This window comes from Glossina fuscipes, unplaced genomic scaffold (assembly GCF_014805625.2).
Source record: "Glossina fuscipes isolate IAEA_lab_2018 unplaced genomic scaffold, Yale_Gfus_2 2, whole genome shotgun sequence".
NCBI lineage: Eukaryota > Metazoa > Arthropoda > Insecta > Diptera > Glossinidae > Glossina > Glossina fuscipes.
In genome coordinates this window covers 29450708-29470430 of record NW_023998416.1, presented here as the reverse complement: position 1 = coordinate 29470430, position 19723 = coordinate 29450708, and the positions used below count along the sequence as shown (strand labels likewise).

Below are 19723 nucleotides of genomic sequence, written 5' to 3'. Positions count from 1 at the left end.
TTTTTTTTTGGATTACCTTTTAAATTTCTTTATATAAAGACATTTTGTAAAGGAACAAAACCCATATATTGCTATGATCGAAAAGTAAGGTGAATTTGTTTTGCAAAATAACAATCTTTACTCATCCTCTTAAATGGATTTCTTCGGCTTCAAAATACTCCACCTCCGACAGAATGCACTTATGACAACGCATCTTTCCAATTGTTGAAACAGCCAAGAAATTCAAGAAGTCTTGCATATTTTCTTCGATTCGGATCTTCTCAATCGTTTCAAATCGTTGTTTTCAAAGCGGTCAACGTTAATCAATTCTTTTTAAACACTAAATATTTAATTTCCTTGATGCGACTTTTGTCGATAGATATTGTTGATAGCCGTCCGGGACATTTTTCGCCTTGAATTTATAAGTGGTCCTCTTTGAATCCTTTGTACTACTTGCAAATATTTTTTTGCGTTGTAGCGAAATCAAGTTTTTGTTCGATGGAATCGAAAGAGATGACACAAAATGTTTACAAAAACCCGTGTAACTCCGCAGCGCTACTCATGCACTAGAAAACAAAAATACTTTCATGACTTCGTAATGACCCCGAAATGAAAACTCATCGTAATTTTTGATCGAATTTGATATCTCGGATAAAATTTTTTGTATTTTCTAACTTCACGCGCATATTGGAAAAAATAGGTAAATAATTTTACACATCTTTTAGTGAGACATTCTTAACACATTATCGCTACCTATGTATCATAGTTTTTGTGTAGGCTATTAATATATGGCTTGAGAAATCTTCAATACAGAAAAAAAAGTAATGACTAGGCAATATGCATGTTCATGCAAGCCCACACATAATTGCTGATTGTTTACAACTTCTGTTCTGTTGGTGAACATCTCTTAAGATTTAATCAATGCAAGAATTACGTTGATTGAATCAATGAAGCCCACACGCATTTAAGCGTTAAATGCAAGCGGCAAAGTTAAAATGAAAACTCTACTCACATGTAATGACATGATTTTGACGAAATAAACAAAAACGTTTACCTATTCTGCGAATTTATGAGTGCATATAAAAAATCCTCTACTGAATAATATGATCATCACATAAGTTGAAAATATAAAGTAGAATCTACAACACTTTCTCAAAAAATAAGGTCATAACTATTTTGTTTATGTATTATATTTTGATTTGCTTAGTTTTTGTTACTGAGTTTCTCTAAGCTGGCCACACAGCTGTATTAAAATTAGATACGGTAAAGAAGAAAATAAGAAAAACCTGATTTTTTTTTAGAAAATGCTTAAGAAAGAGCCAGAAATGTTAATATTCTTCTGCGTTGTAAATTATTTCTATATTTTTTGATTTTTATTTTTATATTTTAGCTTTTCATAAATTTACGTAATAGCGTAAGAGAGATTTCTCTTAAATGATTTGAAAGAGTCCGCACCTCTATGAGTGATCGTGCGTTCTCTATTTAGTTTTCTCTCTCTATCTCTCTCGTCTTCCTTTCTCGATCTCTTACTCTTAGAGATATAAGAGAGCTTTGCATTTGCTAACAGGTGTTTGTTTATTATGGTATTCCCTTACTCTTCTTAAATTACTAAAGATTACAACAACAGCTTTACAAATCGTACACAAAAAATGAACAACAGCTGTGTATGGTAGTAGGCAGCATTAGGTAGATATGGATGTTTACTCAAATGCAGATTCCACGAGCTGTCTAAATTTGGCCAAAGCATTAAATGCAGTGAAACCGGTTTTTCGTTGTGTTGTAAGCTATAAGCAGAAACGGAAGAAATAACACAAAAGATAAATAAATAAATACCGTCGTAGCATCATTCATGGATATCTTTGTTGGAGCACCTGAAGAATTAATAGAGATTGTATTAAAGCAGCTGACAGAGATGTATTGCCAATCATTAAGTATAGTAGAATGTTCTTCTATTTATTTCTACAAAATCGTGTTAATGTTATAATAGGAGGAATAAGATGTTAAAAGAATCTTTGTACAAAAAAAATGAAAATTTTCTTATACAGGAAGTTCAGGTCTCTATCACGATGTTAATGATGGTCAGTAATCCCAGTGTTAAATTTGCAAAGAGGCCGAAATAACTTGAATGAACGTCGTGTGCTGATAGAGAAATCTTAAGAATTGCTGATTAACCAAAAACCCATACACCTATATACCGGCAATGTATACTTTCTCTATCCATATCTCCATCCTTATTGTTCGTGATATTAATCAAACTACCATTGCTTCTCATTAAGCTCTGGAGAAATAGATTATATTAAGTGACATCTAACTGCATATGTCAAATATAGATCAATGACACAACACAGCTGACGATTGTATGCTTTTTGAGCAGATAAGCGTACAGTGTTTGTACTCACGACCATAAAATGGGGTATACTAGCATTGTCTGTCTGTTTTTGTATTTTCTGAAACACATAACGTAGACGCCATAAAGTATGTAGCATAAGCAAAAGTCTTGGTTGGCTCTCACAATCGATGTGAATGGTACACCTAGATCGACTCATGGATCTTTTCGCCTGCCGTTCTCAAAACAGATCCAGTTTTCGTCCACAGTTATGATACAACAATCGTGATGACGAATGCTTCTTAGAGCTTGGGACATGTACATCCTCTACACGTTGTAATATGACAATATATATAAGAAAAGTCCGGTTTCATATTTACATACGGGATATATCACTATCTACTAGTATCTCTTAAGAACACATACTGTGCTTATTCCAACAAATTTCAAGCTTCTTTCCAAACAAAGGATCTTCAAGGCATCATAACTAATGCTGGTATGTAGTACGATACCGACACTACTATAATTAAAAAGCTAGAAAGATAAAACCAAAGATGAAAATTTTCACATTCGCCAACGATACTGAAACGAAGACTATTAGCTTTGAATAAATGAACTACAAAATGCAAATGTCAGCTTCACCTAAAATAACTAAAGATAACTTCATCCAATTCGCTGGGTTTTTCTGCATAGCATATGTGGGGTGCTATCAACTCTTTAAGAGAGATGTTCACTAATTCTAAACTTTTCATTTATTACGAATATCGGGTTTCTCGTCTAAGCTGATTAATTGTTACAACCCGATGCATGGTATTTCTTTGGACAGCTGTTAAAACGACTTCGAAATTTCAAATAAAACAAAAATAATAAAATTTTTATATTTTGAATATCATTCAAAATTTGGCTTGCCGGTTGGCAGTTGGAGAAAAAGCTGTGATAATTTGATTTGCGACATTTTTTGAGACAAAATTTTCGATAAATTGTAAAAAATTTTTTAAATTCGCGTAAATTCAAAAAAAAAAGAGAAAAGTTTTTTGGAAGACTATTGCAAAAATTTTTAACTTAACCCAGCAAGACTGCTATCGCAACTATTTGGTTTTGAGTTTGTTTTTTTCTAATCATCTTCACTAAAAGAATCCAACGCCACTGGATATAGTAAATAAAGACAAAAAAAAAAATAAAAAATAAAAATAAAAAAAGAATACAACTTTTGGAAATCATATGCAATTGAAAATGTTTTGCGGAGCGTTCATACGGACGTTTATTAAAAGTTATAGACGTAAGTTGTATGAAAATTCACTTTTAGAGAAAAAGAGAAGAATAAATCGTACGTACGTGTTAAAAACTCTTTTTTCCTCTTTTCATGAGAAACTTTTTATTATAAAACTTAGACGTAATGCATGCGTATGTGTGTATAATTGTGTTTGGTTGTGCTTGCGTGCGTTTTCTCACGCAATGTCTGTAAACATTTGCAAATTATTCTTGTAAAGCTTTTTCTCTTAGCATCCTAAAAATATGCTTTAATTTTGCTTTATTTTAGAAAAACGTTACGGTTCCAGTGGGCAAACAGCCGCTACACAGTCGAGCACTTCAACAACGATCAGTTCACCAACAAGCGGTAATAGCGTTGTCAGCGTTAAGAGTGCAACAGCATCGAATCAAAAGTTCATGACAGCAAGTCCGGCAACGGGTAAACTGCCACTAAAAGGTAAGAAAGAAAGTGAATAAACCAATTTTTTAATATTAAAGAACCAAGTGCTTTTCTCCTAATGATGGTTGCCTTACTTCGTCAAAAGACTTATTACTCAAGTTTTACTTAACATTATGAAATCGTCTTTGTGTTTATTGGAAAGAATTATTTCTATGACACACTTTACATGTATATGTATTTTGTACTATTGCAGGTACTTTGTTACCTATTTCTTGTACACAAAGTGTATACACTAACCTCCTATGTTGGTGTTTTCATATTTTATGCAAAACCTGTTTAAATTTTATGCTCTAACGCATTCTCAATGAGGCACATTTGACTGGGTGCTGCAATCCCCATTATTTGCGTGTAGATGTAATGCACGAGTTTGTGGTCGTTGTAGAAAGACGTTTTCATGTTATTTGTTTTTGTAGCCAACACTTAATTCACATTTTAATAGTATTCGTTCTTCCTCTTTTTTTTTTGTTTAATGCAATAACTGTTAATTGTGGGAAACTATTGTAATTAAGTGATTCTATTGAAAGCCACACATTTATTACACGTTATTGAAAATTGTTTTATATCTACGAACACATCATGGCATACTTACGGCTCACAGCTGTTTTATATCATTACGATAGTGAGCACAAGCCCATACCTAAAACGTTGTCATAAGGCTTTGATTCTTTTCCTCCCTCGTAATTTTGATAAAAGGAATCAAATTTACAGCCGCATTTCAATTAAACTCCTTTCGAATAACCCATTTTTTTTTTGTGGCTTTTGCCACTAAATGCACTGATATTACAAGAAAATTGGCGTCGATGGTCTTATAATGATTACTATATCGGAATACAAAAGTCTCAAAAACTGTGACAAGAATGACTAACGAGGGCACATGGGCAAAAAATTTCTATTAGCACTTTCTTATTTTTGTTTTAGGTTTAGAAATGTTCCATCCCGTGCCCGTTCCATTCGCATAGTTTTAAAAAGCACGGTTACACCTTTGTGCCCAGTTTCAGACCCATGAAGCGAGTCTTTACTATTTCCTTGCAAAGAGCTTCGGCAATCCAAGTTTGCTCCTCTGTAGATTTATCTTATGCCTGAAGTTCTGCCAGTATCAAGGATAAAGACACGAAACCCAACTGTAGTGCATGCAACATTAGTTAAGGTCCATAAATAAGGTTTCTTGGATATGCTGAGGAAAACGAATGCAAATTTACATTGAATTATAAAACGCCTTTCATTACAAGATATCCCACTTAAAATTTGAAGGAAGAAAAACAACTCAACTTATCAAAGGAAATTTTGCGTTAGTTCTTCGAAGCTTAGCTTCAGACATTGCAGTTATGTTCTGAATTAAATGTCGCTCAAATTTCCACCACAGCTTTCAGCAAGCTGCCGCAAACGATAGTTAGTTCTAGTTGATAATCCTTCGCGACGGCGCACCTGTGCTATACTGTGCATACTTTGAAGCCTTTCGCGATGGAGCAACTGAATGCAGCAATGCGCGCTAGTGACGTACCATTGCACGCATTGTTCGCTAAGTTATTGGCATATCTCGTTGCTCAATGCTTGCTCCGCTGTGTACGCATGGCGCTAGGCTTTAAAAACCAAAATATGACTATCGCACGTAGTTGGTATCAACTGCGGCGATTCATCAAGGGGGTGCCGCATATAGACGGCACCCGTCGCGAGCGAGTTACTCTTTCCCTTCTATAAGAATCTTTTCTAGAGAATATTTATTTTCTTATTTAGCTAAAAAAAAAAAATTAAATATCTTAATAACTTCGTTTAAACGAATTGTAAGGGTAAGCAATTACTCTTCTATAAGTAGATTCCTTATTATATGACTTTAAGAAGAATTAAGTAACTTTGACGTAGAAATAAATTCTAACCATAGAATAATTTTCGGTTAAACCGCCCATTGAAGTCGAGTATAAGTCAAAGTTCCGATTTTAGATAAGATAGGCTGTGGACTAGCGCACAATCAGAGAGAGGATAAATATTTATTTATCTACTGGTGTGGTTTGCATTAGAATCGCGATTGTGTTTGTATTGTTCAGTTACCCTTTGTAAAGAAGAACAACTGATCATGATCTTGAACTGTTCAAAAGTTCAATTATTCATTTCTTGGATTGTGCACGGAGTAAGCGGTGTATGGTAGGGTGGTGGTGGACTTGTCATAGCATTAGCGAGGTCAAAAGAAAAAGAATTTTGTCCGTATATTTTTTCTCAGCTAATTTTCATTCATCTCTTGGAAACGACTTTGATTATTTGTGAAAAATACTTGCCTAGTACTTGCCTTGCTTGTGCTCGCGACTGTCGACTCGCTGACGCTAACACATTCGATTTTGCTCTCGTTTCTTAACAATCTGTGCCCTAAAGGTGACTAGATTCCATTTGAAGCTAGTTTAAGTGCCTTGTTATGAGAGTTGTTGTTAACGTCGCCGTATATCATCCTCGATCTGTGTTGATGTATTCTATATTTTTGATAACACAGACAGCCAGAATCAATTTGTTAAAGAAATTAAAACAATTTCTTTCATTTTATTAAGTAATCACGCAAATTATATTCAAGAAGTGAAGAAGAATAAATAATTTTAATAATATTTGTTTGAGGAGGAAAAGGAAAAAGAATAATAATTAGCACAAGCACTGTTAAATCAGGTCGCTGAACTATGGCAATTAGTTAATTGTAGAATCGTAAGGTAAGAAGAAAAAAGTAAAGGTTACGTGCAAGATGGCAATTATTGGCGTGGCTTTCCTTCGGTTTCATCAAGGCATTCGTTTATTAACATACGAGCGTGCACAATACTGCGCTTCAAACGTTCCGCTGTGTTTCGTGAACCCGTATAAGTAGGACGTATATCACGTCGCATTTCTTCGATAAGAGCCAAAAGAGTAGAGTATTTCCCAGCAAGACCGTGATTATCGCCGGTAGCGGCCACAGTAGATAAATTAGCCGCTGCGGTCATCGGTGTAGTTATATTTGGCGATTTTGGTATAGTCGCAAGTCCTTGTGAACACTGGGGATACTCAGTCTGATATTCATATTTAACCCCAGTGTGATTATTAGCATTGTTAAAACCGCCACCCATATTATTATTATGTCCCATAGTTGGGGTTATGGTAAGATTGTTATTAGCTTGTCGTTGCAGCAAAGCTAGTTGAGCTTGCAATTGTTGATTATATTGGAGAGCTGTTGCTGCAACAGCATTATTAAGTTGGTTTTGATAATAATTTTTTGCTTTAGCCACAAGATCGTAGTTTTGTCCACCCGCAGCACGTACAGTTGCATTGTTATAGTGATGCATCGGACGTTGTTGTAGAGTTGATGTATTTTGTATTCCAGTGTGCTCAAGTTGCTCATTTTGCTTGCGTTGCTTGTATTGCTCACGTTGTTTATATTGCATGTATTGTTCATATTGCCCATGTAGCAGGTCACGTTGCTTATGTTGCTCGCGTTGCTTATTTTGCTCGCGTTGTTTATACTGCTTGCGTTGCTCATCATATTGCTCACGCTGTTCATGCTGTTCGCGTTCATAATTGCGGGAATTCTGAATTTGAGACCGCGGTACGGGGGTCACAGTGACGTCGGTTAGCTTTGATTCTATTTCCTGTATGTCAAAGAGATCCATATTTCCAAAAGTTAGAATTGTAAGCGAGTTTGAAAAATGATTTTAAAAGTCTTTTGAACAATTGCTTTTCACGATTTACTTTTTCCGCTGAACAAAAGCACCAAATTATACTGAATTTTTTTTCTTTTGAAGAGAAAGAACGAAAAATTTTGACAAGAAAGCGAATAATAATAATTTCTAGTCATCGCCTTCTAGGATTCGTTTTATATAAAGTTTGTCGAAAAAATTCAACTAAGTAGGTAGTCGTCATGGCAACTTTCCCTTGACTTTAAGAATACTATGCAAGTTATTTTTATACCTATCACCGAAAAGTGAGGGGTGTACTCATTTTGTTTGTTTCCCTAATGTGTGTAACGCCCAAACGGAAGCTTCAGAGGCCTATAAGGTATATATATTCTTTATCAGCGTGAAATTCTGAGTTGATTTAGCTATGCCTGTCCGTCTGTTGGACATGGGTATCAAGTAAAAAGAACTTGGAGAGTAGAATGCGAAAAGCAGAGTGCGGGGTATGCGAGATTCATCCCACGCCGAATACAACTTTCGTACCTTTTTAAATTAGTTTTGAAAAAAACTTTTTCTTTGTATTCACATCTTCAACTAAATCGGGTGGTACTTGAAACTGGACAATTTTTCATATACAAATAATTATGCTGTATATCAAATATTAAAATCTAATCACAAATATGAACGATAACAATGAATATAGTGGGACAAAGTTCGCGCTAAGCATCACGCCAAGTTTTCTGTTCATTTTTGGGCGTATGGGGGAAGAAATCTAAATAAAACCTTAAGACGCTTTAGTGAGTATTCAAATCACATTTCAGATAAATAACTGCTTACTAAAGAGCAGTCATTAAAGAGTTTATTTCCTGTCATCGCGAATTCAATTTTGTTATTGCACGTTTGCAGACAGACGGCTTGCATCTATAAATCTAAAATTGCCACATTAGATTTCAGCAGATCTGAAAATTTGCAAAGATTTAGTCCTCGAGCATAACTTACAAAATATTGCATCCCTTCGTTCAACCATCAAAAACGTATTTTAAAAAACGTATTGAATATTATTAGCGGATTAGGGTGCATGGCCAGCTTAGATGATAATGGTTTAGAAAACGAACCTTTCCTCTCGAGCTAAGACTATAAACGTTCTCGCTCAACTTTAACTATAATTTAAGGTCATGGCAAAAATCATAAGGTGGCCGTAATCACTTGTCTTATTTGGTGAGGTTTTTGGTGACTTAAGAACAGCGTTTCGTAAGTTTCGAAGTTGATGTAGGAGAAGTTTATTGTGTGACTATTACGCTGGAATACCAAAATTTGATAGAAAGTCACAAAACCAATAACACATTGAAAACACATTGTTTTCTCCTATGACGTCAAATTGCTTCTCATTGAAAGTATTTCAATGTACGTAATTGCATGCGATTTTTAATGCGTCCAGCATCAATGTGGATAAAAAGACAAACATAATGTTTTGTTTTAATTAGAACTGACATCGATAATCAGCTCTTAACTGTATATTTTTTCCTTTTCAACTTACAAGACAACAAATAACCATAAGCGAGCGTAAAATCTCCTTCAGCTAAATAATGAATTTGGGCAGAGTAGTTTGTTGTTGATTTTTCCACATTTTCCACATTCCACTGTAAACCGCGATCACGATCTGTTGAATGAATATGTCTAACAATGTTTTGATTTATTACAACTTAACGCGTTTTGTCGCTTTAGAGGTTGTTGTTTCGCTAGGCGAGCGTGTTAATGACTTTTGTCTCGCATGAAGTATACGTATATAATTGCAGTATGCACCTTAATTAGAAAACTTTTATTTTTATTGCATGCGTGTCCAAAGTTTTCGGCTTAGTTTTTTGCTGTCTTATATGCAATGAAAATATGTTAAAGTTTGTTGAAAAAACGATAAGAAAACTGAAGTTATTATAATCGGTCAAGGATGAATATTAAATGCTCTGCATCATTTCGGAATGATTTTTTCAAAATGCAGTGTTTTATGCAGTGTCTTGCAAATTTGCGACCTCATAATTGAATACAAAATTACATGGACCGGCATTGATAGACGAACGGATAGACAGGTTTCATAAAAGATAGGCCTGCCTCATGGGCATTGCATGATATATATGTTAGTATAAACTTAGTATACTCTTGAACTACAGATAGCGTTGACTATGACTAACAAATATTTCAATTTAAATATTGTTGCAAAGAATTAAAAATAAAGCAAAAAACAATTTGGAAAATATTTATATTTGTTTTCTTCACCTTTTAAATAAATACTGTTAACATAGAACGTATGCGAAGATATATAATGGTGACTACATTTCGAGCCATAGTCGATGTTATGTTGCATTCTTCTGTTAATCAAAATTATTTAAGTTCAACCATAGTTGCATTTGTCATGCCTAACTGCATGCTTTTTAAACTATGATGCCCGTCATTTGTTTACAACTAATTGGCATCGTAAATATAATAAGACTGGCAATAACAAATACATGCAATTTTGAGTAGGGGAAGAGCCGCTAAAGCATTATTACATTCTAAGGAAATGTGTTCCCTTTCACTCTCGAACACAATTAACATATAACCGAATACCCGTTGATTGACTGGAACTCGGGGTGAGGCTTTGAAGCTTCGATTATATTACACGTTTACCGTAAACGCTTATCGTTCGATTGGAGCACATTATCATTGCAATGAAACTGCATTTTTGAAATCGTTTTCTGTTAGATTAATAAAAAATTGGGTTTTTACCTTGCCGTTACATGAACGTTTCCGCACAATCTTATGCGAGCTATTGCATGATAGTTGAAGGTAGCAAGCTGTTGGACTGATTTAAATAAATCTTTTATATCGCATGCTATAGATTATATAGAGCTACGTCCGAAAAAAATATTTCAGTGAATTTTTATGATATTCTTATCGTTTGTATTCTGGATATAGTGTATTGCGCAGATTATTGAATTAGTAGTCGTTCTCTGCTAGCAGACATTGTTCAATATAAATGCGAAGTTTCAAGGTTTCTCTCACAAGAAAATTAATTTTCGCTAAATATCATTCATTTCATTATGAAGATTTAACAGACTGAACATAACCTCTTAGTCTTTGGTTATGTGAATACATGATTGATGAGATATTTGAAGATTATTACTACTACTACTACCACTATTAGTGCTTTTAACTTTCAATATCCTACTTATAAAGTAAAAAGATTACAATCAGATATGTAAATATATTTAATAACGCCGGTGTGAGAAAGTTTTCCACTTTAAACGAGTAAACAATCAAAACTAAAATGAAGGCAAACTTTACCTAACGTTTCAATCTTTTGCATGGCAATCATCAAATACTATCATCTCTGTCATCTTCCTTTCGCTTTAGCTATGATGTCATTTACTTTTTTGCGCAATATTTATTTTAAATACAACGCCTTAATGTATAAATTTCTAGTTTTTTTTTTTTATTTATTGCAAAAGAAGATTTTTTTGAATAATTCATACACTTTGAAGGGGAAAATATAAAAAAATAAGCAAAAAATCAGCATTCGCATGATATATATGTGCTTCGCCTAACATGAGAGGAGGAAATTGTAAAGATTTTAAAAATCTCACACAAAACAAAAAAACAAAATCTCACATATTTTAAAGATACAAAAGTTCCTCTATTATCATTATTCTCATCCTCATTATGATGCCGCGTCGTATATTATGTAATATATTATGTATGCAATTTATATACAAGTGCATTCTGCACATAGTTCCATAATATGTCCATGCCATCGTTTTCATACAATACATACGTGTAAAGTGCAAAGTGTTACATTTGGCCTTAGCTTTGTATGAGACGCTATTAAAGTATTTTATGTGCAAAATGACAACTCCATCTAGAGATTTTTTTGAACATTTCCTACGCCCGTTAGCAAAGTAACACACTATCTTATGATGATAACTACATAGCTATGAGGTAGAACGATGTATCACTATTCATGAATTGTTGTTTACATCAAAGCGGATACATTCGTTATTTGACAACATTTATGTCCACTGCAGAATGTTTATGAAATTGGTTTGCTTATTTTGCATAGAAACAACAGTCAAAGAAAATCCAATAGACTGCATTCAGTCTTCTCACCTTCTTCCTACAATGAAGTCGGAATCTCGAACGAGTAAAGGATAGTCATTTTTAAAAAATTGATAAAATATTTAGCAGAAACCCTGGAATCTTTCCTTCTTTTTTTGAATTATGAAGTTCTACAGAATTTTTGGTAACACGGCGGCTCTTTTTTTAGGCAAGCAAGTAAGAATCACTACGAGTTCGTAAGAAAATTGCGATTAAACTCTTTAATGTAACGCATTTCAATCGAAAGTGAAAAGTCTCTTATTTGATATTTAATAGAGCAAAGCAAAGTGCTTTGATACCAACAGCCGTATTCTGACCGTATTTTGACTACTCACAAATCATAACAAAAGCGGAAGTGTAACTTAGCATGAAATTTGGCATATATACCGGAGCAATAATCGTTTTCAATATTTATTTTGTTATACGACAAGGCTGCTAAGTCGCGAAGGCCATAAAAAGAAAAAAGTAGTCGTGGACCAATTTGTAGGCCTTTATGGCAGAAATAAACGTAGAATCATAAATTCTTCGACAAAACAGAAGAATGAATAAAAATCGGTTAGATCTGACTGTTTTCAAATTTATTCCGCATAGAGTAAAATGCCCGAATATTACATTTCGACATATTAATTAGTTTTATGATCACATGTAGGTATAGGTCGAGTAAACATTCGCATATTACGGAGGCCGCGCATTCATTAAACACAGTGAAGTTCTGACTGTGGATGGATGGTATTTTTCCAGATAATGTTATCTTTGTATAGAGCTCTTTATTTTTGTGTGTTTGTGTGGGTGTGTGTCCTTCCTAAAAAAGATATTGTTTCGATCCCAGTCGAACATCATTTTCTCTCTTATTCTAAAATTTATTCCAAGTCAGTTCATTTTGAGCATTTAAAGAATCTGAAGACGTTGGTATACATTACATAAAAAAAAGAATATTTTTTATTATATATCAGAGCACTTGCGCAAGAAAAGCCGTACTTAACTTTAGGTTATGTTTAAACATTTTCTCTTTCAGTTATTATTTGTTTGAAAACGAGGAAATAGTTGTGTTTAAAAAATCTTATTAACCGGATTTGCTTTTCATATTTTCTGCTTGCTACTTACTCTACTACTCATCACCACCAACAATAACAAGAAGTTAGTTATTATCTGCATCACTGAATTAAGTACAAAATAAAAAATTAAATATGTACTAAAATTTTAATTAAAATAAAAATAAAAAAAAGTTATATAAAACAAAAGCTACCAACCATCCCATATAAGCCAAAAACCAAATAACAGTTATTATTGGCCATCAAGAGTTAAAAGTATATTAGTTTCGTTATTTCGTTACTCGCAATGTAAACAATGCCACAGACATGGTATGTCGTTCCTATTTTTCTTTTCAATTTTCATCAGAATTCAATGCGATTTAAAATCATGCGTTGGAGTTACGAAAATTGCTTACATAAGACCTATGGTAAGAGCGCCCATATTTAAAATTGGCGAATACCTAGGCTTGCCATGCTGCTCTTTAAGACGATTACAATTTTCATATCAGTTGATTGTAAGGCAGTTCTCATCGATCGATTGTAAGCACTTTCTATTTTCTTTGCTTTTATAGGCGGCTTTATTAATAATATGCGAAAAGTCCGATTAAATTTTTCGTCTAAAGTTGTTGTTATTTCAAATTTGTATTTATTCTAAGCGTGTTAGCAGCAAACGTATTATGATTATTTTCAAAATTGTCTTGTGCAGTTATACCAAGAATATAAGTTTGATGCTAACAATAGCAATAATGGTAAGCGGACGGGTAGAAAGACAAGCCGACATGAGGGATGTATCATACATCTTTGTTGCTGGGTATGAGAATTTTGCTTGGTCTGCCATAATTTCGCGATATTTCCTTAATGCAGGGCAACCGAAATTCACCTCAAGCCAAAGAAATGTTTTTTCTATTTTAACGTAAGCTACACACACAAGACGCATATAACTACTTAAGATATATAAAAAAAAGGATCAAAAAACATTTGCTATTAACGATTTATAGGTTTTTCAACTTTAAAGTATTGAAATGAAAGTAAATCTTATTAGTTTAGACTAACAAGTGTATGTGCGGTCATCAGCTGAGCAAAGAGGTGCTCGTAATGTTAGAAAACTTGATATCTTTATATATTCATATGGTTTTTTCAAACACATTGATTGCCGCCTGCCTGCCTGCCTGCTTGCCTGCCTGCCTGTTTGTCTATATGCGGTAGTTACGTTTCTTTTTTTTTTTTTTGCTTTAAATAATGTGTGACTGACACATGCGTAGTCAATGAATGGTATACGATTACGGTACAATACGTAACAACAACATGTAATGTCAGTTATAGCGTCTATGCATTGAGCAGGAAAATCAAGAGGTGACATGTCTGTTATTTATATCTGCAAATTACAGAAGTTATCTAGCATAAGAAAGTAAACGTGTGAGAAAGACGAAAACAAAAAAAAAAACTTTAAAAACTGATGCCAAAAAAGGACAATAAAGAAATCTTGCAAAGCCCAACCGGAAGCTATTACTCTTTCAAAATTTTTTATTTTGTAAGAAAATATATACAAATATATATATATTGTTGAGTTTAAATTCTTAGATTTTATGTTATGTTAAGTTCGCTTTTATATACTGCTTGGCAGAATGTTTGGGGTGACCAGAGTAACGTAACTTGCAAATCTGAACCTTTTTTTTTTTGTTTTGTCAGCTGAGAGGTTTTGATCTATTCTTCACTTAACACGGCGGTCATTTCAAAATGAGTGAGTGGTTCTAAAAACATACTTCCTTACTAAGAATATTAGAGGGCTGTAGAAGTCGTTGGGATTCATCTAAAAGCAAACGCAATGGACGTCTATAAACGTCATTCTTCTTATGGGTTTCTTTTAAGTTGAATTCTTAATTCCCTTACATGGTATTACTCAGGTAGGCTAGATAAACACTTGAACCAGATAAAGCTGTTCCTATTATTGGGCTCTTTATCTTTTTGGACTTTCAGGGAATAATAATGTCCTGCATACGCACAATGTCATAGTCAGAAAGAGAAAGAGATAGAGAGGCGGCTGCAGCCGAGAAAAAGACGAAAAAGTGAAAAAATAGGGAAATGGGTTGTCTCGGTAAATGTTATGACTATGACTACCGATTGAATATATTCAGTAAAGTTACGACCAAAGCAAATATCGCAATGACATTTGGACTCGCAATTGCTGACTTGATAGTCGCGATTCTTACCTACTCGTCTGCTCGTGCGAAAAGTTTAACCAAAAAGAAAGGAGGAATTCATGGAACGCTAATGGACATGCATCCAAATTGTCTTATCGTTTACTTTAACATCTAAAAAATGTTGAGCCTTCAAAATGCCACTATTTCAATGCATTCATTCATACACGAGACTATGTAAACTTGCCTGCTAAGATTGTGCACATCGTACATTAGGATTCCATGTTTTTGATAAACATACCCCTAAAGCATTTTGCGATGCGATACTCGTCGTCAACATCATCATTTTATCATTATGATCTCACCTTGGGATAAAGCAAATAATTTTCCAAACAATTTTCATTGAATGCATTATATTTTCACTAAGCGAACAGGGTGACAATACAATGCTTCATCTTACCATATAGATGGGTACGACCACATATAAACGAACAGATAGGCATGCGATGAGGAGATTTCCTCATAAACTAAATAAGGAATGACACTAATGCAGCAAACCAACACTTATTTAGAGAAAAAAAAAAAAAATTTTTTTTTTTTTTTTTTTTCCTTTAAATATTGCATTTTTATTGCATTTGTGCATACATAACATACCAATGAAAAATGTATAAGCACATATGCACACTTATACAAGTTAGATATGATTGTGTGTGTGTGTGTGTGTGATTACTGTCAGTCAGTTTTGTTTTGAATCTTTGAAAATTTACTTAACACAAATACAGTTCGGTAAAGCTTAAGCTGGTTGACGTTCGCTCAGTATATGTTAGTTAGTTAGTTAGTTAGTTATTGGCGGTTGTTGGTAGATCTGTTGTAGTTCATGTTGTTGGCGGCATTTGTTGTTATTACCTTGTTTTAGTTACTGTTTTTTTTTTTTTTTATTTTTTTTTTTTCGTAGTTCGCTTAGCTCGTTTTTTGTGCTGTCTGCGGTTCATGTGTTGTTTCTGCTTTTGTTTTGTTTTGTTTTTTTTTTTTTTGTTTTTTTTGTTTATAACATAGAAATAACAACTTTAGATAATGTGTGTATGCGTTCGTATCTGTGTTGAGTAGATGTTTTCGGTTTGCTTGTTACTTATGGCTGAATGCATGACTATGTTTATGCGCGCGCGTGTTTGTGTGTGGAGTGAACGCATCTATTTTACAAATGCGTACATACATACATACAAGTTATTTGCAAGGCAGAGCTTTATTCGCTTTGAGTTTAACTGTATCTTTTCTTTCTTTTTTTTCTCTCGTTGTTATTACTTTGTTTGCTGTGGGGTGGTTGTGAGGAAACACGATAACATTTTCGATTATATGCTTATAGTTGATGGTACGTCGTGGTTTTATAAAGACGTTTTAGCGGTTCTTCAATTAGCTAAACACGAAGCATACAATATAAAAATAATAATGAAATTGAAAAATTTATTAAGAAAACTTTAATAACACATAATAAGCAACATGAGAAAAAAAAGCATCCAGCAAAGGCAACGAAACGACAATCAACAGTGAACAGTGAAATTCATTTCTATTATAATACAGTTTGATTGTCACTGAAAGCAAGCTAATGCTTTCCTAAAAGGACCCTTGAAGAGAGTATTCCTTGTAATTTTATTTCTCTCTTTCTCTCTCTCTCTCTCGCTGTCTCTCTTTTCCGCGTTCTCTTCTCTCTCATCGCAAGAGCTTACCGTTTACTAAACTTCTACAGACTTTCTTACCCTTTTCTTTTATTTGATAACGAAAAAGAAGAGAAAAAAAAAATCATTCTATTATTTGTGAAGAGCACGACTTTGCAACAACAATAACGATGGGATTGAATGATTTTGTTTCATTATTTTACGGTTCAACGCAGAACCTTCATACGTCGAGTATTGATAGTGTCGATGCAACGTCGTCTTCGTATACTGCGGACACGTTAGAAATGTTAAGAAATCATAGAAATTCGAAATTGCAAAAATTTAATCTGAATAATTACGCGGATGATGTGAAATTAACTCGTAATTTAACGCTGACATCATTGAAACAACAACAAAAACTAAAGAATTATGGTAGCGGGGTTAGTGTTATTAATAGTGACAATAGTGGTGGAGGTAAAGTGAACTTGAGTACTACTGCCGTTGTTACTGCTAGTAGCAGTAGCGGCAGTGGTGGTGGTAGTGGTAGTGGTAGTGGTGGTGTTGGTGTTGGTGAAAGCAGCATTAAAGCTTCTAATGCTGGCCTACGTTACGCGTCGTGTAGTGATACTTGTACAATATCAGCAACGAACATTAGTTCAGGCAGCGAAATGGATTTATTACGAGCTCCCGGTTTACGCAAAAAATCTTCATTTTTATGGAATTCTTTTCGCATACCACGCAAACAGAAAGGTGAGTCACAGGACTTTAAACAAAATAAAAAAAAAAAATAAATAAATAAATAAATAAATCGCATAATCAAGGCAACTATATGAACAGCTACTACTCGGGATAAATAAAGTTGCGAGTTTTCCTCTTTTTTTGTTTCCTTTTTTTTTTTTTTGTTTTTTGTTTTTGAGAAAAATCAATTTGTGATGATGCTGCGTGCTGCTCTCTTGTGTTTTACAAATCCTATCTATGTGTTGTCGGAGTGTGTAATGCCTGGCAAATAAATGCTTTTCATATTTTCATTTTTCTAAACTAAATTAAACGCAAGCAGCCATTGGAATGGAAAATAATTTATTTATTGAGGGAAAAACAAAATTGCTTCTTTTCCAGCGTGCTTCTCCCTTACTAGCTCTACCATTGGGAAAAAGATAAAAAAAAAATAAAAAAAAAAAAAATAAAAAAATAAAAAAAATACCAACTAGCAAGGACATAAGCTAATGAGAAGCTTTCGGTAGGAAACGAAGAAGAAATAACATGTACTTCATCCGGACTTTAAAGCTTCGAAAACTTTAACCTTTGTTGCTATTCAAAAATTAAAACAAAATAAATAAATAAATTAAAAAATTAGAAATTATAGTGAAAATATTGTTTTTCAACTTTTGCGTATAAATTAGTTGCGGTTTTATTTCGCCGACTTTAAAACGCATACATTTTTGTATTTGACCTATTTTTTGGGTAAGCTTTACTCTACTCTACTATGCTTTACAGATAGCAAAAATATGTTATTGTTGTTGATACGTTACCACTGTATTTTTATATATTTTGTCTTTACGTTTTATGCATTCTTCTAATATAATTTATAGCTTCGAGCGCTTTGGTAAATGTGTTGACCAACTTGGTAAATGTTTATAGGTTTAATTGAGTTAAGTTAATCAACATAAATTTTTAATGTTTTTTTCCTTTATTGGCTTAGGCCATTAACTGGCTTTACTAATACAAAAACGGTTTTTCTAGTTAATTAAAATAACAAACACTAAGCGGAATGGTGACAATATTGAAAAGCGGTTGAAGAATGTTATTTATGTATTTGCCTTTAGAGTGAATATTAAGTTCCGAGAAAGATGGGATAAGCTACAGCTACAGCTACAGCTATTGTCAGTTGCCAGTTGCCAGACAACGTTTTAAAATGATCGTTTTTAAGCGATTGTGTCGACATATTTGTGGGGCCTGGCTTTTATTCATTTCATATTTTAAGCCAAAAAACTATAAGAAAATGTAAAAAGCAAAAATTCGTTTTTCAATTTACGGTGATGGGGGCAATGTACTCTTGCCATTGTTAATTAGCCTATGGCCGCGTGTTACATACAGAGTCAGAAAATTAGTGCACATCGATGAAGCGAAAAATAAATTGCCTCAGTCTTGCGCTTATCGGAAGTATTAGTTACGTTTTCAGTGTTTACGAATACATCTCGATAAACGGAAATATGTTACTAAATCCCTTCGCAGTCTTGTGTTCTACAGAAAGATAAATTTAATATTGACTCAGAAACAAACCGAGGGATGTAACCGGTTGTTTCAGAATTTTAAGCTAAGCGAAAACAGTCGAAGGGAGTCACTGAAGCGAAGTCAAAACGAATGAGAAAAGCAGCGAAACTCGAAAGCATAATTACTTCAAAATTTTGCTGTGATCAAAAAAATACATATTTTTACGAGACCTCTTGAAGCATAAAAATAAAAATATTGTACACCGACTGACGGTCACACAATGCAAGAGGAGGATACGGTTAAATCACTTCAGTATTTTGCACGAATCAGATAAGGTTAAGAGAGTTCCTGGGGCGTATTCAAAAGGATTCACAAAATCAGTATAGACCGACTGACAGTCACACAATGCAAGAGGATAGTTTAGTACTTTGCATCGATCAAAAAGTTATATATTTAAGGGAGAGTGTGTGGTCAAATCACGTTAGAATTTTGCGCTGATCATAAGTATCTGTCTTTCTGGAACGAAGCGCTACCAACGAAATGCACCAATATACGGAATCCAACTAAACCGCTAGCATTTTAGGAAAAATATGAACAACGTCTTTTTATAATGCAAGACGTTGCACTTCAGTTCTTTTGGAAAAATACCGTGAGCGAGCGGCATCTATCCGCTATAACTTGTTTGAATCGATATTCACCACTTGAATAGTTTCAAAGTTTTTGAAAAATATTTGGTCCCTTAATGTCGTGGAAAATATTCTTGCTCGGCTTTTATAAATATTTGAAGCGACAAAGTTATTTGAAAACTTTTCAAAATTATTCTCCCGGCTTGAACTGTAGAGCGAGTAGATCGTTTCCAATTATCCTAGAAGAAATCAAGATGTAAAGCAGCGAACATGCAAATCTCATTTCCCATAACGAAGCACACGA

The 19723-nt window shown here is 33.8% G+C and overlaps 2 protein-coding genes across 4 annotated transcripts in view; one reads left to right on the top strand and one right to left on the bottom strand.

Moving 5' to 3' along the window:
• Positions 1–19723, top strand: part of LOC119632960 — a 131054-nt gene that overhangs the window by 79806 nt on the left and 31525 nt on the right. For all 3 annotated transcript variants that reach the window (XM_038026127.1, XM_038026128.1, XM_038026126.1), the window contains exon 6: positions 3846–4013. In XM_038026127.1, coding sequence (XP_037882055.1) covers positions 3846–4013 — 168 coding nt within the window. The remainder of the gene's footprint in view (positions 1–3845; positions 4014–19723) is intronic.
• Positions 6406–8022, bottom strand: LOC119632961 (putative uncharacterized protein DDB_G0279653). Its single transcript, XM_038026129.1, has one exon. It carries the CDS (start codon positions 7631–7633, stop codon positions 6743–6745), a length of 891 nt encoding a protein of 296 aa, XP_037882057.1. The 5' UTR covers positions 7634–8022; the 3' UTR covers positions 6406–6742.

Bases quoted from the DNA above. Each gene is read 5' to 3' on its own strand.
- LOC119632961 (XM_038026129.1), bottom strand. From the start codon at position 7,633: ATGGATCTCTTTGACATACAGGAAATAGAATCAAAGCTAACCGACGTC.